Consider the following 25719-nt stretch of genomic DNA (forward strand, 5'->3'; position numbering starts at 1 on the left):
GCTGAAGGCTGGTGTCAGGGGACAGCCCTGGAGCAACGGCCGATGGAATTTGACTCCTTTTAAATGGAACAGCTATAGCCCAATAAGTCCCAGGCCCTGTGTGAATCCTTCACCTGGATTTTCTCATTTCATCTCCCGAGAGGTCAGGACTATTAAGAAACCCATTTTACAGAAGAGGAAATTGTGAAGCCGGGACACACAAGTTCCCTGTGTTCTGTGGTCTCTGAGCCCAGCTTCACTAACACAAGCCAGGACAGCTTCTTTCGCCTCGCCCCATTCGGCACGCAGTCGATGCTTCCATCACTGTTCACTGGATAGCGTCCCTGCGGAACAGCCCTACAAGGGGACTTCACCTGCCCTCTGATCTTTCCTCCCCAAGATATCTTCAACTTATGATAACAGCGGCTGTCATTTCTTGAGCAGCTACTGTGTGCCAGGCTATGGGATCTGGTGCCATTAATAGTAAGACAGTGGTCCCCGTTTTACACAAAGGAAACTGAGGCTCAGAGACTGATGGGCCCAAGATCTCACACCCAAGTCTACCTCGCACCCAAGAGCATGATTTTAACTAAGGGTGTTGTCTCAGCACCCCATCAACCAGACCTGACCCAGGGCTCCCAAACCCCAACTCCCCCCAAACATACATTCCTTCAACTTGACATCCTTGGTGACCTCCCCCAAGAGGCCCCCCCTGATCCTCTCGGTCCCTCCCAGGGTTCCTTTAATTTCTATCTTTTGTACCTGTTAGTATCCTGTTATACCGACGTTCTACTCGCCCACCCACATATGCCCCTGGGGTTCTCAGCAAAAATGGTAGCGATGAGGAAGCAGCAGAGCCGCCGGCACAGTTCCGAAAGCAGCCACTAGATGACGACTGACCCACGCGGGCGGGGCTTGCAGTAAGGCCATGAGGCCGCCAGATGGTGGTCGAGGCCGCGGTTCCGAGGGCACTGCCCCGGCAAGTTGGAGGCGCGAGGGCCCGCGGGTCCCAGGGCGGTCCCAGTAGCCCTAGCGCAAGTGACCTGGACGCCGCTGCCTCCTGCCCGCACCATGACCCAGCCCGTGCCACGGCTCTCTGTGCCCGCCGCGCTGGCCCTGGGCTCGGTCGCGCTGGGCGCTGCCTTCGCCAGCGGCCTCTTCCTGGGTGAGTAGGGCCGGGCCTTCGGCACCCTCGGCAGAGGCCCCGCGGGCGGACGGACGCAGGAACAGAGCCCGTGAACCCGCGAGGCTGGCTGCGGCTGCGGCTCACCCCTGGCGCCCTGGAGCCCCAGGCCCTGACCCAGCACCACCCCTCCCCGGCAGGGAGACGGTTCCCTCCATGGCGATCCCGGCGAGAGAAGCGCCTGCTGCCCCCTGAGGACAGCCCCCTGTGGCAGTATCTGCTGAGCCGCTCCATGCGGGAGCACCCGGCGCTGCGGAGCCTGCGGCTGGTCAGCAGGGCCGGCAACGGGAACGGGCGCCCACCTCGGGCCGGGAGGGACCCACGTGGCTGTGTGACCTTGGGCTGGTCGGTGGCCCCGTCTGGGCTTCCTGGCCGCGCAGGCCGGCCATGGTTGGGCGTTCCATGAGGGTCCGCCCCTGGGCCACGCCCACAGCCACGCCTCTGGGGGCTCTAAACCTGGGGCTCAGCTGGGTGACTGGCAGGGCTAGTGCAACCCTCTCCTCCCCCCAAGCAGCTGACCCTGGAGCAGCCGCAGGGGGATTCCATGATGACCTGTGAGCAGGCCCAGCTCTTGGCCAACCTGGCTCGCCTCATCAAGGCTAAGAAGGCGCTGGACCTGGGTAGGGCGCGCGGCTGGGGTCACTGGGGGCCGGAGTCACCGGGCCGTCGCCCTACTCTGGCCTGAGCCTGTCCGTGTCCACGTCCCCAGGCACTTTCACAGGCTACTCAGCCCTAGCGTTGGCTCTGGCGCTGCCCCCGGCCGGGCGCGTGGTGACCTGCGAGGTGGACGCAGGGCCTCCGGAGCTGGGACGTCCCCTGTGGAGGCAGGTGAGTGTCCCACACACCTGAGGCCCTCGTCGGGCCCCTGGAGCCCGGCCACTCCCAGCTCCGGGAGAAGGGACATGCTGACTCTTACCCCGCTCCTTTCGCACGCAGGCCGAGGAGGAGCACAAGATCGAACTTCGGTTGAAACCCGCCCTGGAGACCCTGGGTGAGCAACGGAGCGGAAAGGGCCTTGGCGCCATTTCCCAAATGGGACCACCCGGCGCGAGGTAGTGACCCGGTCCGCCGGGCGGGCTTGGGCAATGACAGCCCCCCCGCCACCCGGTACGCGGCCACATGCAGAGTGGCAGGCAGGGGCCCTCGAGTACCTGAATGGTCACAGCGCCTGGGCCGGCCTGGGCGGGGGCTTCCGGCCGCTGGGGCCTGCGGACTCAGCTGCATCTGCCCCTCCCTACCCCGCAAGACGAGCTCCTAGCCGCGGGCGAGGCCGGCACCTTCGACGTGGCCGTGGTGGATGCGGACAAGGAGAACTGCACTGCCTACTACGAGCGGTGCCTGCAGCTGCTGCGACCCGGAGGCGTTCTCGCTGTGCTCAGTGTAAGGGACAGCCCCGGGGGAGAAGAAAGACCCTCTTGAGCTGGGTCCGTCTTTTCCTTGGGCTCCTCCTCGCCCCACTGCCCCAGAGCCCCGCCTAGTACAATCACGTAAGCTCCTCCCCCCAGGTATTCGAACTGAGTCCCCAGGTTTTCCACTTTCCCCTGCTCAGGTCCTGGGTCTCCAGCTCTCACCCCGCCTCCTGCTCAGGCACCACCCCCAGGCCCCGCCCCCACGATGCCCCGCCCCTCCGCAGGTCCTGTGGCGTGGAGAGGTGTTGCAGCCTAAACCGCAGGACAAGGCGGCCCAGTGTGTGCGAAACCTGAATGAGCGCATTCTGCGGGACGCTAGGGTCCACATCAGCCTCCTGCCCCTGGGCGACGGCCTCACCTTAGCCTTCAAGATCTAGGGCTGGCCCCTAGCGAGTGGCCTCAAGGGAGGGGCCCTGGGACCCCCAGCCATCAACACCGAGTTTTAAATATGACAATAAAGTGAGGCCTGGGACACAACCATCTTCTGAGCCTCCATATGTGCTGAAGTGGGGTAGGGAGGGAAGGCCCCGCACTGGCTACATCTTCAACAAAAGGGAGCCTTGAGGCCACAGATGTTCATCCCCTCCCTGGCACACTCCTGAGGACCCTCTGGCACCAGGGCTGTGGCCTGACCACAGGAGCTTCCAGCTGACTGGAAGCAGGATATCAAAAGTTTTAATTGACCGGCCCACATGCAGTTGGTCAGAAACCCCAGCTCCTTGTGGAGATTTGCCTCCACAGGATCTGAGGGCTGGAAGCCTGGTAGAGCCCCTGTGGTCTCCCTCCGACACCTCTTCCTAAGAGGGGCAAATGAATGAAGTTCCTGTTCAGTGCAGCTGGAACTAGTGGAGACCAATCTGGGATCTGATGGCAGGAAAAGGGCCTTGCTCCGTGTAAGTGTTGTAGGTTATGTCAATTCTGCTGGCCGTTTGCCCATGTTGTCACGAACTGTCAGCTTGGCCTCACCTCTGCAGTGGAGGCCCTGGTCAACATCACCTGAGACCAGGCCACTTGACTTAGACCTGAGGACCTCAAGGCTGACTGGAGTATATATCCTGTCCTCCCCCGAAGTCCTTGAAGAACATGAGAGACTGAGTGGGATCATTGGCCAGAGGTGTGAAGCAGACAGGCCAGTAGGTAGGAGGCAATTTTTAACAAGTTCCCCGGAGGAAGATGAAGAGAAAGTTAAGCTTTCCAACACAAACATCTATGAGCCTATGAGCCAAAGTGGAGAGGGAGCCAGGTGCTTCACTCTTCTGGTTTAAACCTCCACAATCCATAGGAAGATCTTATCTCCACACCACAAATGAAGATCAGGCTCAGATATGAAGTGTCCTTTCCATCAACACTGCCTCAGGCCTCAGGCAGAAATGGCATCAGCCTAGAATTAGGTTTTGCCACCATCTGTTAGGCCTGGGTGGTGGAACTGAACCTAGAGGCTGCTGATTAATAAATTAATCATCTATTAATTTCTAACATATCAAGGCCACAGGAGCCCCATGAGCCCACAGTTGGCAACTTTCATAACCCTACAGCATTTGGGATATATACTTGCATTTCAGACAACCCTCAGGAACCTGGCTGTAAACTATCCTCCTCTCTCCCACTTATAAAAGTATATAAGAAGCACATGGGTGAATAGGTCCATTTTACTCTTAAGTATCCTGAAAACACAAGAGACGCTTTCATACCTAGCTTGCAGACACCCTTTCCTGTTTTTTTTCTTACCTAGCAATAGGTCCTGCCTGATTCAAACAAACTGGTTCAAATTCCAACTTACTGCCATTAAGTTATGTGTCTTATTCAATGGGCCATTCCAGCCAGTCCCTTAGGACAAACAGTGAGATCACAAGGGGCCTTTGTGCCCCCCATTCCACCTGTATGGAAAGCTTGTTTGGGTTGCTAATCTCTCATCAGATTCTTCTTGACCTGGAAATTTTCAGCATGTATCACTTTTTTGGGTAATGAGTAAGTATTACATTTTCTTATCTGTTCTCTCTGACTTCAAACTATACCACAGATCTAGTATTATGAATTTGTTCAACAAAACCCTTCTCTAACCTTTGATGGTATCTAACTCTTCTCCCATCAAAATTCCTCTTTCCTACTTTTCCAACCAGAATCATCTATTAATTTCTATCATTCAGCTCAAGTCCAGATTAAGGCCAATGGCCACATAGCCTGAAGGCACTCTGGTCACAAACTTAGGCCCAAGCTTTTCAGTGTCTGCCTGAAAAGAAATGAGTAACGACCTCTCACTGGGGCCCATACACTTCCATTTTACAGACCCTCTGGGTACTGACACTGTCTGTCTATGCCTTGCTCCCTTTCCCTACACCTCGTCCCATCCCACCTAACTAGGGCCTGGATCATTTCCAAAGCAATAACCCAAAGGGGTGTGGTGGGTGTATACAACCTTCAGCACCATCCCTTCATTTCTCTTTTTTCATCACTTGCTAACTCTTCCTGGAGTTCACGATGATCCAATGTAATTTTTCAAATTTACAAACTGAAGATATAAAAGCATATATCTTCTTACTTTATTGTAGTCTAAAAATCTCATGGAGTTACTCTCGGGTCAGAGGACTTTGTGGCACAGATTTATGAAAAGAGCAAAATAAATGCTCACTGGAAAAATAAAGTACTAGCTAGATACAAGGAAGATTTGACCCTAGCTGCCAAGTTTTTAACTCTGCAAATACTTAGAGTCATTAATTATGTATACTTGTTTTATTCATAATTTGTAATGTTTTGGGATACCAAAAGTAATTCTAATGATGTTTGAAATTAACAAAAAATTTTAACCTCATCTTAAAACATCCACTGATCCATCTCATTCATTGGCAATATTCAATGTTAAAAGAAACATAAAAACAAACATGCACACAACTGCACAGTTTTCATAAAGGTCTATTTCATTATTGGTGGGTAGCGCATTTAACAGTTAAATACATTTAAATAATGTATAGGTGACTGCACGACTGCAGCACTGGTAACTAGATAGATAACCAATTCAACTAGAAACCAGCTAACAAGTAACTGCCTAAATATTTAAAATACAGCTCTTGTTTAGATCATCCTTTGTTTTGATCACCTTCTTGGGGGGGGGGGGGAAGCCTGCTGGTCACACTGGAAATATATTAAGGCCAAATCTTCTGATATCCATTCCCAGAGGTTTCTTTCAGCTGGATTAAGCCTCCAGCTCCAGGGCAAGCCCAAGTTTGTGGCCTCCAGCATTAATGCTCTTCCCATCTACCAGAGCAGACAGTGTAAGCTTCACACCTGTAAACAAAAGCAGACAACCATCATGTGCCTGAAACACCTCATGGGAGTCTGCAGTCACGCCACAACCTGTCACTTTTCCTCAGCTTGTCAGATGACCTACTAGTGCCAGCCACCAGAGGGCGCTTGGGAGTATCTGAGACACCAGACAATTCATGTGCACATCCACAGTAAGGAAGGCATCAAGTCCCCGAGCATAACAACGTTCATAATAAAGCTCAAACAGCTCTGGAAAATACAATCATGTTCAATACACTACCCAGACTAAAAGACAACCATAATTGGATCCTGGAAAGGAAAAGCTACAATTAAGAGACATTTCTGGGACAAGTGCAGAAATCCAAATATATACTATATATTAGGTATTATTTCAAACTGTTAATTTCCTTAGCTGTGAAAACAGTATTATAGTTATGATGTCTTTAAAATGATGCAGTTAAAAATGTCTTACTCTCATGATATGTATGCTAGGGCTGATGTGTCTGTGTGTTCGGAAAACATATATTTAAATAATTCATAAGGATATGTGGGGAAAAAAGAAAAGAAGGATTATGTATACAGACATGGAGAGATAAAACAAACAAGATGAATGTTAGTAATTGGTCAATGTGGGGAAGGTATGAGTGTTCGTAGTACCATTCTTTTCTTTAGGTTTCAAAACAGTCAAAAAGTCTGGGGAAAAAGTTCCAAGTGCTTTAGAACCTTGCTCTTCAGAGGGTGGTTCAAGAACTAGCAACACTGGCATCACCTAAGAGCTTGTTAGAAAGTCAGAACCCCTTGCCCCAGACCTATGTATTTTTATAAGATTCCCAAGGTGATTCATGCACACACTGCTATTTGAGAAGTACTGCTCTAGAAACCACAGCAAGGCTCAAAATACTATGTAAAGTAAATGAGACTATAGAGACCAAAGCTATGCGTGAACTATGACTGGAGAAATAAAAATTACTACAAGACATTTCAGGTACAAGTGAGGAAAGTAAATAGAGAATGGATATTAAATAATAATATGGGATCACTGTTAACTTTCTCAGGTGTGATAACAGTATTGTGGTTATGCAGGAGAATGTTCTTATTCTGAGGAGATGCATGCTGAAGCATTTAGGGAAATGTCATGATAGCTGCAACTTCCAAACAGCTCAGCATTTTAAAAAAAAAAAAAAAGTAAAGGAATAAAAAACTGTGGCAAAAGGTAAACATGTGTTCATTGTACTCTCTGTCAATTCTTCTGTATGCTTGAAAGGTTTGCAAAAGAAGAAGCTGAATCTTAAGAAAGAAAAATGGAGTTGGAGGAGTCAGGCTCCCTGACTTCAAACTATTCCACAAAGCTACAGTAATCAAGACAGTATGGTACTGGCACAAAAACAGAAACATAAATCAACGGTACAGGATAGAATGCCCAGAGATAAACCCACGCACATATGGGCACCTAATTTACGACAAAGGAGGCAAGAACTTACAGTGGAGAAAAGACAGCCTCTTCAATAAGTGGTGCTGGGAAAACTAGACAGCTACATGTAAAAGAATGAAATTAGAACACTACCTAACACCATACACAAAAATAAACTCCAAATGGATTAAAGACTTGAATGTAAGACCAGATACTATAAAACTTTTAGAGGAAAAACACTCTTTGACATAAACCACAGCAAGATCTTTTTTGACCCACCTCTTAGAGCAACAGAAATAAAAACAAAAATAAACAAATGGGACTTAATTAAACTTAAAAGCTTTTGCACAGCAAAGGAAACCATAAACAAGACAAAAAGACAACCCTCAGAATGGGAGAAAATATCCGCAAATGAAACAACAAAGGATTAACCTCCAAAATATACAAACAGCTCATGGAGCTTAATATCAAAAAAACAAACAATCCAGTTAAAAAATGAGGAGACCTAAATAGACATTTCACCAAGGAAGACATACAGATGGCCAAGAGGCACATGAAAAGATGCTCAACATCACTAATTATTAGAGAAATGCAAATCAAAACTACAATGAGGTATGTCACCTCACGCCGGTCAGAATGGCCATTATCAAAAAAGCTAGAAACAATCAATGCTGGAAAGGGTGTGGTGAAAAGGGAGCCCTCCTACACTGTTGGTGGGAATGTAAATGATACAACCACTACGGAGAACAGTATGGAGGCTCCTTAAAAAACTAAAAATAGAACTACCATATGACCCAGCAATCCCATTACTGGGCATATACCCTGAGAAAACCATAATTCAAAACGAGACATGCACCACGCTGTTCACTGCAGCACCATTTACAATAGCCGGGACATGGAACCAACCTAAATGTCCATCGACAGATGAACGGATGAAGAAGATGTGGCACATATATACAATGGAATATTACTCAGTCATAAAAAGAAATGAAATTGAGTTATTTGTAGTGAGGTGGATGGACCTAGAGTCTGTCATACAGAGTGAAGTCAGAAAGAGAAAAACAAATACCGTATGCTAACACATATATATGGAATCTTAAGAAAAAAAAAAATGGTACTGATAAACCTGGTTGCAGGGCAGGAATAAAGAGGTAGACACAGAGAATGGACCTGATGACATGGGGTGGGAGGGCGAAGCTGGGGCAAAGTGAGAGTAGCTTCAACATATATACACTACCGAATGTAAAATAGCTGGCTGGTGCGAAGCAGCAGCATAGCAAAGGGAGATCGGCTCGGTGCTTTGTGATGACCTAGAGGGGTGGGATAGGGAGGATGGGAGGGAGGCTCAAGAGGGAGGGGACATGGGGATATGTGTATGCATATGGCTGATTCACTTTGGTGTACAACAGAAACTAACACGGTATTGTGAAGCAATTACACTCCAATAAAGATCTATTTAAAAAAAAATATCTAACAGTCTGTTTTCCAAAGTGGCTGTAATATTTTATGTGCATGCCAGCACTGTATGAGGGCTCTAACTTCTCCCTATCTTCATCTACACTTGTTATTTTCTAATATTATATCCATTCTAGTGGGTAGAAGTGGTATTTCATTGTGGTTTTAATTTACATTTACTTAATGACTAATGACACTGAGCACCTTTTCCTGTGCTAATTAGCTATTTGTATGTCTTCATATAAATGTCTTTGCAAGTCTTTTGCCATTTTTTGATTGGGTTGTTTGTCATATTTATTATTGAGTTGTAAGAATTCTTTATGTGTTATGGGTACAAGACCTTTGTGTGATTTGCAAACATTTTTCTCAGTCTATGGTATGTCTTTTCTTTCTCTTAATACTGCCTTTTGAAGCATAAACTCAAGTTTCCATTAAAAAAAAAAGAAGCTGAGAAATGAAACTAATTTTGAAACCACTATCAGAACAATCCTTAATACTTACCAGGCCTCAGAGTCTGAGTGTAGCCCACTCCAATTAAACTAGAGTTGTTGACTTTTGCCTAAGATAAAATACAAAAACAAATGTAAGACAAATTTTTGAATGGAGAGACAAAGCCCCTGGGTGTTTCCCTATCATACAATTATGACGCGTTCACTTTTCCACGAGTTAATAAAATTTAATACTGTATTAAGCTAAGCAAAAACTAGGTGCCACTTAATCCTCATCCACTAAATTCAAATTGTCAGCAGGACACAAAACTCTTGCAATCTTTTGGGATGTGTCCACAGACCCCAAATTGTCCATATAGCACAAAAGCCTAAGCACTCTCATAAAAACTGTCCTTGTTGAGTCTAATCTAGCACATAAAACCATACCAGAATGTGGGTAATGGAAGTTCACCAGGTTCACTAACTACATGACATTGACACACACACCACCCTCAAAGTATGGCACGTGTACAGTTTAAATTTGTGACTACGACACACACTACTTTCAGGGGTTATTCCTAAAGAATCTAAACCATGCATGTTCTAAATCTCCAAATGACAAGCACTTCCTCTGAAGAAAGAGACTGACTACAACTCCTTTAACTCACTTTCTCACACCTCTCATTAATGCCCTTGACTCTTGGCTGTATATAACTAGACTGTGCTTAAGAAGACGTTCCAAAGGGGCATCATTTACCAATCCAGACCCCTTCCCTCCTTGTACAATTCTACTGTTTTAGGATTTTAGTCACAGACTTTAAAGGGCCGGAAGGAATCCTGGAGAGCAAGACATGGTCAGGAAAAGCTTCTACCTCCATTCTCTCCCACCACTGACATCACTTAAACCATACCAGAGGCCTATGGCTGTAAATGGGGGCATCTCACCCTGCTCTCCATGGCCTAGGTTGCCTAGTCAGGCAACTTTGCTCTTCAGCATTTTGAGTGCTATGGTAATAAAAAAATAACAAACAGCCTCTGGGATCAAAACAGACTTGGAAATGATTTGATGTCTACACTCTTTTGTAATGTATATCAAAACAGCCCAACTGAGAGAGAAATGATCCAACTATACAGGCAAAAGTCACATGAACAACACCTGTATTCACTTGGCACTACAGCCAAGTCTTCATGAGCCACCAATGACCATGCGAGTTATTTGTCTAAGGAAGAAATGCCCCACTAGTAACCATCTTGTGCCAAACAAATTAAGAGCCCCAAACAATACAATAGCTCCTACTATTTTAGGAGTCAACCATGAAACTAATGGAGCATTACGCAATGCTTTTATGCTTGATTAGGGTAACAGCAGCACTACTTAGGTGGACCATGCTAAATATTCAATAGTTTTCCAAACTAATCCCCAGAAGTCACTCACTGGCACACAGGTCCCAAGCTGCCTTCCCATTTTAGACTGTGAGAGAGCTGCATCTTCTGCTGGCATTAAACCTGTGATGGTGCCACAGACATATATTTGAAGAGAATAGCAATGTAGCTACCACAGCATAGTGTGCTGTGTGAATCCTAAGGATTTTACTGCTACAGTGTAGTTAGAAATAGAGAAGGGAAAAATAAATGAATCACTGCCTTGCCAACAGGAAAAGCATTCCGGGTGCTTCTCATTCTCTCTGATTACAACTCTGCTAAGCTAAAACAAGAATGGGGCTAAAACTTAACTGCCTAAATTATCAAACCATATCGTCCTCAGGAATGAAGATGACTTTATGTAACAGAAATAACTCTCATGGAAGGTTTAACTCTCTTTCATTCTAGTACATACAATGCTTGACCTGTAAGCAACTAACACGCAAGAAGAGCTGCTGATCTGCCTGAAACTGGAGCCAGCGCTCTATACCCTCAGACACTGTACTCCCTCCTACCACAATCCACTATGACTGAAGGAAGAAATAGCAGAAAGAGTGTAAGGACAGGACTAGGGTGGCCATGCAACCCAACCAACCCACAACAGAGGGGAGGGAGTTCCTGGGATGCAGGACTTTCAGTGCTCAAGTTGGGATAGTCCCGGGCAAAGCAGGATGAGCTACCTAGTCACCCTAGACAGAAGGGAAATCAAAAGACATGCAAGTCCAGTCCTGGCCCTACCTCTCTTTCCTTCCTTCCCTAGCTGTGGTCTAAGTCCTTCCTCTCTCCAAACTTTGGTTTCTTCACTTGCAGAACAGCATGTGTACCACTGGCTGCTCAGATCAAATCTGAAGATATTTTGTAAACCATTAAAGACAAACACAAAGTAACAGAGTAGTATTACCTTCCAACCAGGATGAGAACTGCCCAGGGCCCAAAACACTGGCTTCCCTGGGCTTGGACAGGCTTGGCCCTCATAGTTATTATCTACACTACTTCAGCAGCTTTTGAAGTTAATTTAAACAAACTCCTGTGGCCTGGATAGCAAACATCTCTGTCTCAACAAAAAAAACAGCATTCCGAGTTCTAGTCCCAATCTGTGTGTAAATTGGGAATTGTGTGAACCACAGTTCAAATTTCAACACAATCCAATATACCCAAAGATTAAGTCCCACAACCAAAATCCCATTCTAAGCCCACAGCAGTACTCACAGAAATGGAAGCAGTGGGATCCAACTGATATTTAGCTGCAATGCCAAAGCGAGTACAGTTGGTTCCTGATGTCCAAGCAAGGTTTACTGAAGTGTCAAGATCTTCACATACTTTCTGATAAATTGATCCTCCAAATTCTGTCCCATCATTGCTATAAGATATTTTAAATTAGTCAACCTAGACTAGACAATGTAATAAAGTCTAAGGCACAAGGCTGATATTGTATCATTACATTTAAATAAAAGCCATTGCTTACATGGGTCTCTAGTGTTCCACTGAAAACTTTAGTTTTAAAAGGTCTTTTCGGGGCTTCCCTGGTGGCGCAGTGGTTAAGAATCCGCCTGCCAATGCAGGGGACACAGGTTCGAGCCCTGGTCCAGGAAGATCCCACATGCCGTGGAGCAACTAAGCCCGTACGCCACAACTACGGAGCCTGCACTCTAGAGCCCGCGCGCCTAGAGCCTGTGCTCCACAACAAGAGAAGCCACTGCGATGAGAAGCCCGCGCACTGAAACGAAGAGCAGCCCCCGCTCACCGCAACTAGAGAAAGCCCGCGCGCAGCAGCGAAGACCCAACACAGCCAAAAATAAATAAATAAAATAAATAATTTTTTTTTTAAATGTCATCAATGGTCTTTTCCCAACTTATGTCCAAAAACACGGATTGGTCAAATCAATCATGGTATATCTATCCAGCAGAATTATCATGCAGCCACTAACAATCACTAAGAATACATAATGCTATAGGAAAATGATCAAAATGTATTAAGGTGGGCGAGAAGGTTATAAAACAGACTTTTTAGTATGTATTTTATATACACACATATAAAAAGATGAAACACCAAAGCATTAACAATTAACAAAAATTATACATCTAGATGGTGGGATTATGAAAAATTTTTGTTTTCTTCTTTGTACTTCTGTTATATACCAATGCATCATTTTTATAAAGGAAAAAATTATTTTTAAGTCCTTTCTACATATACATTTAATTTGGGTTAGGTAAAAACTCTATACATTTTAGGTAATCCTATCAAATGAGCACCTCACACATCACAGACAATTAAGTCAAATGAATGCACATAGAGTTTGGCAATGTCTTAGCCTTTTTTTTTTGGCCGCACCATGCAGCTTGTGGGATCTCAGTTCCCTGACCGGGGACTGAACCTAGACCACGGCAGTGAAAGCTCCAAATCCTAACCACTACACCACCAAGGAACTCCCGTCTTAGCCTCTTCTAAAAATCCAAAGCACATCAAGCCTCATGTGAAATGAACATTTACTCTCTCAGCACCAAAACTCAGACTAATGGTTTTTACTGTACACTTCTGAAGGGCATTCTAGAAATGCCCAAGGATGATCTTTTTATGTTAAGAGAACTCCTTTAGGTTGTACTTAGATTCACAGGAGATGACAGGAGACATCAATACCACTTTGAGGTCCTACATCATAATATCCCACAAAAGAAATACTCACACATTAGTGTGTAGCTGGAAGTCCCCAGTCCTGTAGCCCACTGCAAAGTTATTCCTTGTCAGCTTTGATTTGGCACTGTCAAAGGTCATCTGGTACCCAGCAAGCCAGCCCTCATAACCAAAGACTGCTGAACCGTGGATTGCAGGTCCAGCAAAATCAAAGTCAACATCACAACCAAGGTTTATACATTCCCTCTTGTAAGAAGACTTGATTTTACCACTTTTCTTTCTGGAAAAAGAACAAACTGTCTTAAAACTGATGTCAGTGGGAAAGATTTAGAGACATAACTTCTGCACAGAGGGCACAAAACAGATTTAAATGAACCTCACTGTAACTGGGGAGTACAGGCACACTTCGTTGTTTTACTGCAGTTCACTTTACTGTGTTTCCCTCCCCCACACACCTGTTTGTAGCAGGGTTTGTAGCAATTGAGGGTTTGCAGCAATCCTGCATCAAGCAAATCTGTTTGGGTGTTTTTTCCAACAGCATTTGTTCACTTTGTGTTGCTGTGTCACATTTTGGTAATTCTCACAATATTTCAAACATTATTATTAGCATTATATTTGTTACAGTGACCTGTGGTCACTGATCTTCTGATGTTACTACTACGACTTGGTGAAGGCTCAGATCATGGTTGGCATTTTTTACAAATAAAGTATTTTTTAATTAAGGTATGTACATTTTTTTTTCCCCAACATAATGCTACTGCACACTTAACAGACAACAGTATAGTGTAAACATAACTTTTATGTGCACTGGGAAACCAAAAAATCCGTATGACTCGCTTTTTTACAATATTCACTTTATTGCAGTGGTTTAGAACCAAACCTGCAATATCTCCAAGGTATGCCTGTATAAGAGGTAGCAAGATATCATAAGAGGTAAAAAAAAAAATATGGCTCAATGAACTGAAAGACAGGCACATGGGGCAACTGGACCACCACCACCATAGGAAGACTGCTTTGCAGAACTGGTTATCAGTCACAAAAGCCTACCAAAAACATCTTAGGTACCCAAGTTAGTGTCACAGTAAGAGGCAAATATTTGAAGGCAAGCCAACAACCATACTGCTCATGCTCCAAAGGCAGAAACAGAAATTCACCACCACAAGGCAGCTGAATGTGCACCTTTCTTAAATATACCAAAGAAGAATGCTTTTAAATTTAAAGCAGATAAAAATGTCCATGCTTACCCCGTGTTTGGTGAAAAGGTGGTATCAAATGTCAGTTTCAAACCTTGACAAATCTATTTCGAGAGAAAAAGAATTTGTTTTCAGCTCTATTTCTTTTTTGAAATACAAAAATAAAATAATTAATACTAAAGCACATTTTCAAATGTTACCTGGTCTTCAATAGCGATTTCTGTTCCCAGAGTATTATCAGTGTTCCACTTTTCTGTGAAAGTCAGACCATACTCACACCATTTATATTTGGTCTCCAAGGTCCCGGTAACTTTACCAGTGTCTGTATTAGATGAACCAGATGTTGAGAATTCCTAACAAGACAAGACAAACTTCAGGAACTTTCTCGTAAGCCTAGAAGAATCCACTTCCTAATTTACACACACACACACAAAAACCCACTGAAACACAATAATTTCACTAATCCTTTTTTCTAGCTTCCCAAACACTCCTATCCTCTGCTACTGAGTATATACAAGAGTGACAAATTAGCCTGTAAGTTACTGACTACACCTTACTACTGCTGACATTTCCAACCAATGGATCAAAAGTTACTTGTTTCTGATTCTCAAGTGAACAACAAACTATACAACTTTTAAGGAAACTTCTGCTAAGGTGATTTTATTTGGGATTCAAAACAATCAGTGGGGGAGGTAGGTGGGGGTGGATGGATGTTTTAGTACTGCTTCCAATCTGCCTGATATTGAATGAAACACTCAATAGGTCAGTATGGCTAATCACAGACCCCCTTCATTAAAATCTGAGTTTATACACAATTTACTATGAAATGGTTCCTGAAAATCCTTAAAAGGAAAGCATCCCACTGTAAGAATCTATGCCACAAACAAAAGTTGTGTTTTTTTTAATTCTTTGGTAACCTCAATATTGTTTCTGACATAAAGAGTCTTCATCAGGTTTAATGCCTTTCCAGCCGTCTTTCACATTCTCATTAAAAAAAAAAAAAAAAAAACGGGGAGGGCAATTATAGATTTACTCTATAACTGGTTTATATCATGCATAATATAAACTATACTCTGTAAAACTGACGATATTAGTAGAAAAAATAACCTATGCAGTGATCAATTTGAAGTACACTATATAATCTTATGTTTGTAGCAAATATAAATAACTTGCTAATCCCTAATTGCACACCAACTGAAAATGAAGGCATAATATGGAGAGGGCTTAACTGAAATTCATAATCTGCTACAGATAATCCAGAAATCTAACCTTTCAGAGCTTAGTATACAGGCAAGAAAATGAAATCTTCCAAGATAAAATGTTAAAAATGCCCTTTGAGGGTTCTGATCTGACTGCTAATGATGGTTATACTCTTAAGGCCATTGGAAAGCCAAATTTAAAGATGGCTAATCTGAACTAATAAAGAAAAGCCTTCGACCTGAAATTGTGATACCTGCAGAATGAGGAAATATCAAAAAGTCTATCAATAGGAGAAAAGACCAATCATCCTTCACTTAGAAAACAGAGCATTTGTGTAACTATTGCTCTGCCGTGAAACAGACTCAATTCTTTAGGTCTTATATACAATCTCCTGAAATTAGATGCTTTCAGTAACAGAAATTTCAAGTCAAAGCTTGGCACTCAATGCCCATACTAAAAAGCACCAGATTGTGTTAGGGAAGAACACTGGATATGAAATTAGGAGTCCTGACATCCAGTTCTGGCTGGCATTTACCAAATGAGTAACACTGAGGAAGACACTTTTCTGGGTCTCAGTTACCTCAACTGTAATAACAAAACCTACCTCTGGAGGATAAATTGGACTGAGACTTTGAAAGCTTTGCACATTTTCACATGCTCTACACAACAAGAATGCATTATTAAAACAATATAATATATATGGAGCCACATTCTAACAGATTTCAAATGCAAATGTGTACGAATAGCTATTTTTAGTCCTGAGTGACAATGATTAATGATTCTTGAGGCCCCACCCACTGCCACCCATCAGCCCACAGACTGAGCCAGCTTATATACATGCTAAGTACATGCCAAGGAGTCCTCAAGACACAAAACCAAGAAGATCACACTGATCTGGGACCAGAATTGGGTCAGATGACACCACTGGTAGAGCTTATACCCTCCCTTTCACTCCTCACCAAGACATTTAGGCTTCTACCTTCTGCAGTGGCCCAGACATCTTTGCAATTCAGGTGAGAAATGGGACTATTTGGGGCCAGGTACATATTACAAGATCAGTACCATGTTTTTGAATTACATACATTAAATGTAAATTAAAACATACTATATCTAATCAAGCTCTTACATATCCTTCATGTTCTTAAGCTTAATTTCATAAAATTCCTATCCACAATAAGCCTTTCCTTTCCAACAAAGATTTTGATTTATCAAACAATCTAGTACTAGATATACTGCTCTGACTGTTCCCCACTTTAAAGTTTATTTTGGCTCTCCAGCCAGCCAGCAAGCTTTTTAAACACAAGAATTGAGTCTTCTACTTTTTTTAAAAGGCCTTTTGTGTTTCAGCAAATACACAGCAAGTGGTTTATAAGGGGCAACAGGTTAAGAGAGGGAACACAAAACAAACACTAAGTCACTGCTCTGTAACCTGTTACCTTGAGCAAGTAAGTCACTCAGCCACACTAAATACTCAGGCTTCCTTTCAGACCAAAGAAACCAAAAACCAGATGTGACCAATATAAAACCCCAGAAATCCAAGTCTAGGCATTGAGAAACTACAAAATGATTAATTTAAATAAATACCAGTTATATGCACTAAGGGCGTTAACAACTATAGGAAGAATTTATCAAAATAACCAATAATATTCAATATGCACACATTATACCCATCCCCAAAACAATCCCAAAACAAAAAATTTTCGAAGAAAAAAATTACACAAAATTAAATTTTACTTTACTCTCTTTGAGGGAGTGTTAGGCAGCATCAAGACATCCAAATATCAAAATAGTAACCTCTTTAAAAATACTCAAATTTAGGACTCTCTAAATTCACAAAATACAAGTGGAAACCCTCCCCAAGGCGGGCTGCTAGAATATGACCATTACATAAATGATTAGTACACTCAAATTAAGAGTTACTGAATATTTTTATGCCCAGAACTCTTAATGTTTTTCACAGGCATTAAAAGAAGGGGTTACAAAAAAGTATAACAGGTTCCCTGCCTTTAAGCTTGCAACCTTACTGAGTAAACAGAATCCCACATGACCAGTGTCTTTCCTGAGTTCCTTGTGCATACAAAGTAATATGGCAAAAGACCACATGAAAATGAGAAATCATATCCAAAGCCAAAATAAATCAAGATAAAATTCCCTTAAAACGAAATTATCTTTTGCTCCTTCTTTAAGATAAAATGGGTAGACATCTTTCAGTTATGACTATTTTATGGGTTGAAAAATCGTATAAAGGCTCGTCAGAACTTATCAAATACCTAACACTCACCACGCCACTGCATGACTTTGTTTTCACATCCAGTTTCACCAACCCAAAACCTTCAAGTAGGGAGCAAAAGAAGAACAAAATGATCTTTTTGTATAAAAGATGCATACCAATAGCTGATTCTACATTTAAAAAAACAAAAACCAGAAAGATTTCACATATTCAGAGGGGGATAAAAATGTGTGTTGATATACAATATTTAAATGAAAACAATTTAAATTATTCTATGTAAATAACATGTAAAGGACAGAACAGCTCTATGAAGCTTTGCCTAGTATGTTGGTGTGTATTTGGCACCCACCCTCAAAGATAGCTTTCAAATCATCTTATCAAAGCATTTATTAAAAAATACTTTTCAAACCTAAACATCAGATCAGAAAATCAATTCAACTTAAATATCAGAACAGTCAATAGTTTATTATAATACAGGCATTTAGAACATTTATCCCAAAGGCATACCTCGCTTTGGAATTAATAATCTGAACAACTGGGGAAATAATCTAAAGGATAGGGAGGGTGGGGTGTGGAACAAAATCTTTAAGAAAACCCATATTTATTTGCAAAAACCCATAACCCTTTATGAGTCACCACCATAAATGCAAAAAACAGTAAAACATCGTAATTCTAGTCAACCAAGGCCTAAACTATATCCGAACAAAATGAAAGCACAATTGTTTTTTTTCTTAAAGGTAAATTCCCTGAACTAAAGTATGAAAAAATGGAGGAAATTGGGATGGAGGGGAATGTGGATTGTTACAGTACTCTTTTAACAGAAATATTATCTTAAATGTAACTAATAGAAGAATTACTGCAGCAAGGTATTTACAATCTGAAGAAATTACTAATTCACTAAGCAATCCAAACACACATTTTCGCTTCAGATCTAGAATTTTTGAAACATTTCTTACCAAATCCTTTGTTGAATATATCTCTGGCAGCTTTGCCAAGGTCAGCATATGATGGAGGAATACACATTGCTGCTGGGAAGAAACATTCCAGTGTTAATGTCCCTGTTCTCCCACAGTCTGTCCAAGAACTAGCTTATGACCCACTGCTACCTTTAAATCCAAGCAGTCCAACTTGGTTTTGATACCACTAGAAGCTACAATAACACTGTAGTCTAGTACGATCCATGAAGGAGGTATCGGCACCAAAGGTTTATTCCTAAAATAGATAATCACAGTTAAGTGCTTATACAAACTTGGGAAATTCCCTCCAAAATGTAAAAAGATTTTCTATTCCTAAATTTACACAGTGCCTGTAGCCTCACTTCCTAGGATGGGACTAGTACAAAGAATCAAACACATACACACGTATATATCTGTACATACAGATATACCTGCCAAAATTCACTGGAATGTGCTGATTTAACCAAATGAGATTAAATTAAAAACTAAGACAAGTCCCTCTCCCCCCTATTCATCCTTTAGTATCCTCAAGGAGATCAAAACCAATATTCTGAAGTAGAAAGAGAAAGATAATTCATAATTCTGAAACTTAAATATTGGAACTTAAAAAAAAAAAATACACCCATTTATGTTTCACTCAAGCGCCTACATCAACTAAATATCAAATGCACTTTAAACATATTAATATGACACTCAAGTCCTCGGCCCACGCTGTGAGGCATAAGGGCAAGCAATCTGAGGTCGTTACACCAGCTCATTCATTCTACATAGCACGTCCACGCCCTTAGGAGCACATGTAATGAATGACCTTGCGCCCTCACACGGGGGGTTACTACTTCCTCTAAAAAAGTGACCGATCCAATCCTGCAAAAGCTGAACCCGATAATTAATAACTTTCTGCTTCTGAGTTCGTCAAAGCTGAACGTGAATGCGGCCACAGACCAGCTCCCCAGGCCTAGTCAGTCCCCCTATCCGAAATCCAACCACCCAGCCCCTCCGCCGCAAAGCCAGGGAAGTCAGACGGTGGAGTGGCTACCGAAAGGGCCGAACTTCCAAGCTCTTGGAGAGAGAGGGGGAAAGAAGCTGCGATTTTCTGGTCGGGAGGCTTCGGCTACCCAGACACCGCCGCCCCATCCCGCAGAGATCTCCGCTCTACTTACGCCGTGGGCAGGTCTGTCCGTAGGTCGCCATAGCGAAGCCGCGGGGAGAGGTGATCTAAGGGAGGAACAAGAAGTGCGGTCAGCGGGGCTCAGAGGCGAATCAAGGGATCAGAAGGGGGTCTCAGACAGAGGGGAGAGGGGCCGCGGGGCAGCGCGGCCATCTTAGGGAGTCGGGGCCGACCCCGAGTCCGGCTCAGGCGTCCTGCTTGGCCGCCGGGGCCTAGGCCCCAAGGTCCGAGTGAGGCGGGCGCGGCGGTACCTGATGGTCTCCTGGGGGGAGGGGCAGGCACCGCTGCCGCTCCGCTAGCAGCTGAGGCCGCTCGGCTAGCTCTGCGTCCCGCTGCAGCTGCCGCGGCTGGAGGGCGAAGTGAAGGAGACACCGTTCCGCCCGCCGCAACCCTGTCCTCCCCCCGCCAGGACCCTGCCGCTGCCCCTGGGGCTGCCCACCGCGCCTGTCCCCGCAGCGCCGTCCGCTGCTCACTCCAACCTGCTCCGAAACGGCCACGTGTTCCGAGAGCACCGCTGCCCGCGGGGTGAGCTGCCTCGATCCCTCGGCAGGGGCAGGAAAAGCAGAAGCTGCCGGACCTCAAGTCAGGCAGCTACGAGGGCAGCCCCTGAGGCGAGGGGGCGGGGAACGGCGGAGGCAGCGTGGAGGGGAACGCGCGGGCTAGGGATGTGGCGGAGGCCCCGCGCGCGCTCGTCACGGGCAGGGCGGGGCTTCAGGCGCGTGCCTGCGCGGGGCTTGGCGCGACTGGGAGTGGCCGCGCACCCCGGGTCACGTACTTCTCTCCAACTCCCTTTGGAGAGTTTCGCACACCCTGTGGTTCGCACACCCTGCAGAGCCAGTCCCCAGTCTAGGAGGGAGTCAGTTGAGCGTTACCCCTACTACACTGAGCAAGTGCAGCGTGCGCTTCTGAAAGACTGTCTCTCTCTCCTGGCCCAAGGAGAAACGAGTGGGGCACAGAGACGCACCTCCCGCCCCTTGTGCACGCCCTTACTTCGTCCGCCTCCCACCACCGTGTAATCGCCATGCAGGGCGGAACTCGACCTGAGAGTCTCTCTTGGGTTGCCGCTCCCTGAACAGACGAGCACGTCTCGGGGTGCCCCGCCTTGCCCTGCACGCCCCCCTTCCCCGGCTCACGCCCTAGGGTTCCTTTTCTGCCGCCTCCGTCTCGCTTAGAGGTGGGACTGCTTTACACACTCAGGGAACTGGAGCTGTCTTAGTGAGTCAAGCCTGCTAGAAAATTTAGGAATCATGCCGACCAAGCATTAGAATGCTGCACTCAAGTTCCCTGGGTATGCAGGAAGAGTGAGGGAGCCAAGGGAATAAGAAAAAGTGAGGCGTCTACTGAGATGGAAATAAAGTCAATTTAGGCTCCGGAATCGATCGCCAATTATCAGCAATTTATCCCCTCTGTACCCCAGTTTCTTTATTTATAAGTTTAAATGAGATGAAGTGGTCTTTAATAACCATTTGGCCGTAGACTATGAGCAAAGCCTTTTGACCCCTGACTCTGGCTCTGAAAGCCACCTCTGCTCAAATGCTGACAAGGTTCCATCTCCTCCTAAACCAGGAAAAAAGGATAGCTAGACAGGCTTCCACAATGCAAAGCCGGATTAAAGCTGCAGCCTGGTGGATTTCCCTCCCATGAGCAAACCCAGCCAGCAATCTTGCCTAGTCATGGTTGGGATTAGTCATTGCAAAGGGTTAGAGGAAGGGAAGAGCCTTTGCTCTTAAAAGTTCAAGCACCAGAAGCGCTGATAAATTCCTTCATTCAAGCTCAGACAGATTGGTCTGAAGTCAGTCTGGTTCCACAGGGAACTGGTCTGCTCTGGCCATGTTTGATGCTACTGTGAGACTAATGGCAGAGAATGCCATCCCATCACAACTGCAGCATAATATACCACCTCCCAGAAAAACCTAGACTCTGCTCAGACACCTTCATTACCTGCAGTAGGGCTTATCACCCTGTGAACTAGCTAGCATTTTTAACCCCCAGAGAATTTCACTGTGCCACAGAACACAGATCTGAGCCTTCACCCTCTACAACTCCAAGGAATGTACACAATATCTAATAACCAGCAGCAGAATCATGGCAATTTATTTCAAAGTTGGATTCAGTAAATATATCTGAGTGCTTACATCCAAAGCTCTTTAGACCAAAGCATCATTAGTAGCAGCCACCGCTTATAAAGCAACTACCTTGTGTCACCCACAAGGGAAGAAAAGTCCATTCAGACACAGCTCCTGCTCTCAAGGCACTTACAGTCAAGCATGTGGAGAGGTGTCAAGAATTGGGAAGAGTCCAAGATTTTCCCTATGTGCAAGCTAGCAAGTTAGCCTGCCATAGTTTCATAGGTTCATAGATGCTGGCAGAAGACATGAAACTTGAAGTTCAGACAAAGGACTTTATTATGTATGGCTCAGCAGGCAGCATAAGCTTCATGTTCACATCAGTTCCCCTTGCCCTCTGTGTTCCACAGGGGTGATGCAGGGCACCCTAGGTAGAAACTGCACACCATGCATTTGTGTCACAGCTGAGGAATCCTAAACTTAGAAAACCTCCTGCCTTATCAGGAGCTGCTAACCTGCCCAGTCTTTGCCCCAGAGACATACATTATTATACTTCTCTGGAAATAAAATCTGCCCTCTGCCTCCTGTCCCAGAGGGAGTTACTACCCCTGTCTCCCAAGGCTGTTTGCTATGCAAACATTCTTAAGAAGATAATTTGAGATAAAAGCTGTCACAAGACATGTAGAAATACCATGGAGAATTGCCCTACAAAGTAGGATGGAGAATTCAGGAGTTGCAAGGACGATGCAAAACATAAGCACAGAGAACTGTGGGCACAGTTAGACTGAGGAGATGCTTGCACTAAAGTCTGAAAGTAGGACTTAGCAAAATTGGAAAGCCAACAGGTCAAGGATGGAAAAGCAAAATTCTAGAAAGAGGCATATGCAAAGCCATACAGGGGCTTGAAGTGGCAAGAATCGTTTGGAAACCACAAGTAATTAAGTAAAGCTGGAAAAACCTGTAGAGAAATTTGCAAGATGAGTCTAAAGATATTGGCTGGAGTCAAAGGACTAAGGTCCTGAAAGCAGCAAGTAAGGAGGAGTCTGGGGTGGCTGGGAGCAACATTTTTGACTTGAGCAGCTGGGAGGACAACAGTCTCACTCATTGTTGGAAGGGCTATGGGAAGAGGGACAGGTGTGAAGATAAAGAGGATGATTCAATTTCAAATAAGTATGAGGAGCCAGGGACCACCAACTCTAAATAGAGTTGTCCTATAAGCGGTTGTCCTATAAGCAGAAGCCTAGGAGACAGGTCTGGAGAGGAGACATTGACATGAAAATTTTAGTTTTAATTATGACTAATCATGGGTGTGATTAAAGTCCATAAGCAATGTGATAGGAATAAAGATAGAAGTCTTAGGAGAAGTGGTTGTTTCAGGGACAAGTAGCAGAGGAGCTAATGAAGAAAACTGACAAAGACTGGCTAGGAGGCTAAAAGAAAACTCAAGTGGAAGTACTTTCCTGGAAGCCAATGTGGGAAAGCAGTGGGTGGAAGAGGGAGTGCTGAACAGTGTCACATCCTGCGGAGTGGTCAAGTGAGGTCAAGACCGAATAAGTATAATATTAGTTGCTATTACTGTGTCACCAATCACCCCAAAACTTAATAGCTTAAAACAACAAGCATTTTATTATCTGCAACTTCCCGTGGGTCAAAAATTAAGCTTAGCTGGGTAGTTCTCGCTCAGGGCCTCCCATGAGATTGTAGTCAATATATTAGTTGGGCTACAGTCACCTGAAGGGTTGACTGTGCTAAAGGATCTGCTTCCGAGGTGGCTCCCTCACGTGGCTCTTTGGCAAGAGGCCTCCGTTCCTCACCATGTGGCTTTTTCCATAGGGCAGCTGCTTGAGCGTCCTCATGACATGGCCCCTGGCTTCTCCCACACCAGGTGATCTGAGACAGAGATGGAAGCCACAATGTCTTATATGATCCAGCCTCAGAAATCACACTGTCATTCCTGCCTTATTCTATTTGTTAGAAGCGAGTTACTAAGACCAGTCCACCCTCAAGGGAAGAGAAATTAGGCTCCTCCTTTTGAAAGGAGTATCAAAGAATTTGCGGATATATTTTAAACTACCATAGTCAGCACTCTGGTCACATTATTTACATTTCTTCTACACGGAAAATACACTAACTCCCTCCTAAAGCCTCCCCCAAACCTTCACATTTATAGCATCAGCAAGAGGCTTGTCAGGTGTAGTTCCTTTAAGTACGGCAGCTCCAGTACAGTTCCTCTTAATCTGAAGATCTATGAACTAAAGAGAATCTGCCTACCCCTACACATACACATATCCAACACACACGGAGAAGGTTAGGCACAAGATAACTGCTGAAGACACCCCTGGTCAAAAAGGGGAAGCAGGACGTACATGGAGTCCACAGCAGTTCTGAAATCCAGCCAGGTCGGTTTTCAAGATTCCTTTATTAGGACTCAGTCCTAATCCTGACTGTGCCAGATGAGATCACATGGGAAGAGCCAGCCCTAGATACACACTCCTTCTCTTCCTGCCCCAGGCTCCGCCCCACAGTGTGAAGGGTACACCGTAGCCTGCACGTGCAAGCTCCATCCTCCCTCACATAGCTCACTCCTTGACCACCCCATGGGCTTAGCGGTGTGTCACTGGCAGTTCAATTCATGCTCCAGAGAAAGGACTCTGAGGACAAAGTCCATGCAGGCCCCAGAAGCAGGCTCAGGACTCTTTCAACAGGGAAAACTGAGATCTTCTTTATCCACAGTTTGGTCCAGATATGGAGAGGGTGAGCATGGGCTTTGGTGGGCATGTTCCCTTGGCCCTGCAGACTCCTAACCCTAGAGGAATAGGCACCATCTGAGAAGGGTTAAACTGGGGACCTCTAAAGTATGAGACTTGGGGTGGGGGCTCCTCTTGCCTGGGTCTTCGGGGCTTGGCACTGGGAATCTTTATACAATTGGAACAAACATTTATTGAGGTGAGACAAGAGAAAGAGAGAACCCTAAGCTGTCGTTACAGTTAGAATGTGGGATGTTGGGGTGTAAGGTTTAGCAGTGGAGCATTCTGGGTGGGGAGTAGCCATGGAAGGGTGGAAGTGAAGTTCACTGGAGTTGAAGGTGGTCCAGGACAAGAGGTGAGGCTTGGTTGTTGGAGCTACCTGCCCCCCACACATCCAATACACAGTGGTGGAATAGACACAGTTTGCTGGCAGGGATACTGAAGTTACCAGAATGTTGCTAGCATAAGAGATAGGAAAACTGAGTCAGGTGCCAAAGTCCTCAGGGAACACAGGAAGCTGGCCATAAAGGATGACCTCAGTAGAGGATGGTATAACTGAAGGTATGAACCTCAAAGGAGGTGATTTTATAGCAGGGTGAAGGAATTAAGAAAGTGGCCATCCTTCCTGTCCCCAGGTCCAGCCCTAGGATGTGGGAGGGTGTGGGAAAATGAGCAGTCTTCCCTGAGATCAAATATATCAATGGAAAAAGGTAGTTTTTGCCAAGGTGAGCAGAGTGAAAGAGCACTAAGTGGTGAAACTAAGGAGTTAGGGTAGTTTGTTTACAATGGAGCAAGGTTCTAGAGGGCTCCATGGGATGGGGTGGCAGGAAGAGCAGCAGTGGGAGGACAAACCAGGAAGAAGGAAGCACAGACAGGATTGAGATGAAAACTAAGGAGAGCACAGATAAATAGAGGGACTTAAAATATTTGGGGGAGTTAAGACCCACAGTTGGGGGTAAGGGCCATTTTAGGATTAACT

At 44.8% G+C, this 25719-nt stretch overlaps 3 protein-coding genes across 9 annotated transcripts in view; 1 reads left to right on the forward strand and 2 right to left on the reverse strand.

The window, feature by feature from the left end:
• Window positions 1-917: 917 nt before the first annotated feature.
• COMTD1 (catechol-O-methyltransferase domain containing 1) lies at window positions 918-3046 on the forward strand. Of its 2 annotated transcripts, none has more exons than XM_082425761.1 (7): window positions 918-1144; window positions 1303-1430; window positions 1677-1782; window positions 1872-1990; window positions 2099-2153; window positions 2409-2542; window positions 2796-3046. In XM_082425761.1, exons 1-7 carry the CDS (start codon window positions 1051-1053, stop codon window positions 2946-2948), a joined length of 789 nt encoding a protein of 262 aa, XP_082281887.1. In that variant the 5' UTR covers window positions 918-1050; the 3' UTR covers window positions 2949-3046. The 2 variants fall into 2 exon arrangements, with proteins under 2 accessions (XP_082281887.1, XP_082281888.1); XM_082425762.1 differs by having other exon boundaries at window positions 922-1144; window positions 1674-1782.
• Window positions 3047-5465: 2419 nt separating this feature from the next.
• Window positions 5466-20542, reverse strand: VDAC2 (voltage dependent anion channel 2). 6 transcript variants are annotated; one of them, XM_082425747.1, is made up of 11 exons: window positions 20179-20343; window positions 19920-19974; window positions 18910-19015; window positions 18760-18828; window positions 17855-17904; window positions 14574-14726; window positions 14425-14477; window positions 13233-13460; window positions 11758-11908; window positions 9200-9257; window positions 5466-5853 (listed from the first exon to the last, which is right to left on the reverse strand). In XM_082425747.1, the coding sequence occupies exons 4-11, from the start codon at window positions 18824-18826 to the stop codon at window positions 5762-5764; spliced, it is 852 nt and encodes a 283-aa protein (XP_082281873.1). In that variant the 5' UTR covers window positions 18827-18828; window positions 18910-19015; window positions 19920-19974; window positions 20179-20343; the 3' UTR covers window positions 5466-5761. The 6 variants fall into 6 exon arrangements, with proteins under 6 accessions (XP_082281873.1, XP_082281872.1, XP_082281869.1 ...); XM_082425746.1 differs by having other exon boundaries at window positions 18760-18831; XM_082425743.1 differs by lacking the exons at window positions 18910-19015; window positions 20179-20343 and adding an exon at window positions 20407-20542 and having other exon boundaries at window positions 18760-18831.
• SAMD8 (sterile alpha motif domain containing 8) overlaps window positions 19919-25719 on the reverse strand; it is a 106113-nt gene continuing 100312 nt past the window's right edge. Inside the window, exons 8-9 of the mRNA XM_082425718.1 lie at window positions 20407-23883; window positions 19919-19974 (exon numbers count right to left, since the gene is read on the reverse strand). The gene's annotated coding sequence lies outside the window, so the exon portion shown is untranslated. The remainder of the gene's footprint in view (window positions 19975-20406; window positions 23884-25719) is intronic.

Source organism: Balaenoptera physalus, assembly GCF_965194825.1.
Source record: "Balaenoptera physalus genome assembly, chromosome: 14".
In the NCBI taxonomy this organism is placed as follows: domain Eukaryota; kingdom Metazoa; phylum Chordata; class Mammalia; order Artiodactyla; family Balaenopteridae; genus Balaenoptera; species Balaenoptera physalus.

Bases quoted from the DNA above. Each gene is read 5' to 3' on its own strand.
- COMTD1 (XM_082425762.1), top strand. From the start codon at position 1,051: ATGACCCAGCCCGTGCCACGGCTCTCTGTGCCCGCCGCGCTGGCCCTG. The intron at 1,431-1,673 runs GTCAGCAGGGCC...CCTCCCCCCAAG, and splicing joins CGCTGCGGAGCCTGCGGCTG to CAGCTGACCCTGGAGCAGCC. The intron at 1,783-1,871 runs GTAGGGCGCGCG...CCACGTCCCCAG, and splicing joins TAAGAAGGCGCTGGACCTGG to GCACTTTCACAGGCTACTCA.
- VDAC2 (XM_082425743.1), bottom strand. From the start codon at position 19,950: ATGGCGACCTACGGACAGACCTGCCCACGGC. The intron at 14,727-17,854 runs GTGAGTGTTAGG...TTGTCTTGTTAG, and splicing joins CAAAGTCATGCAGTGGCGTG to GAATTCTCAACATCTGGTTC. The intron at 5,854-9,199 runs GTAAGTATTAAG...TTTTGTTTACAG, and splicing joins CACTCAGACTCTGAGGCCTG to GTGTGAAGCTTACACTGTCT.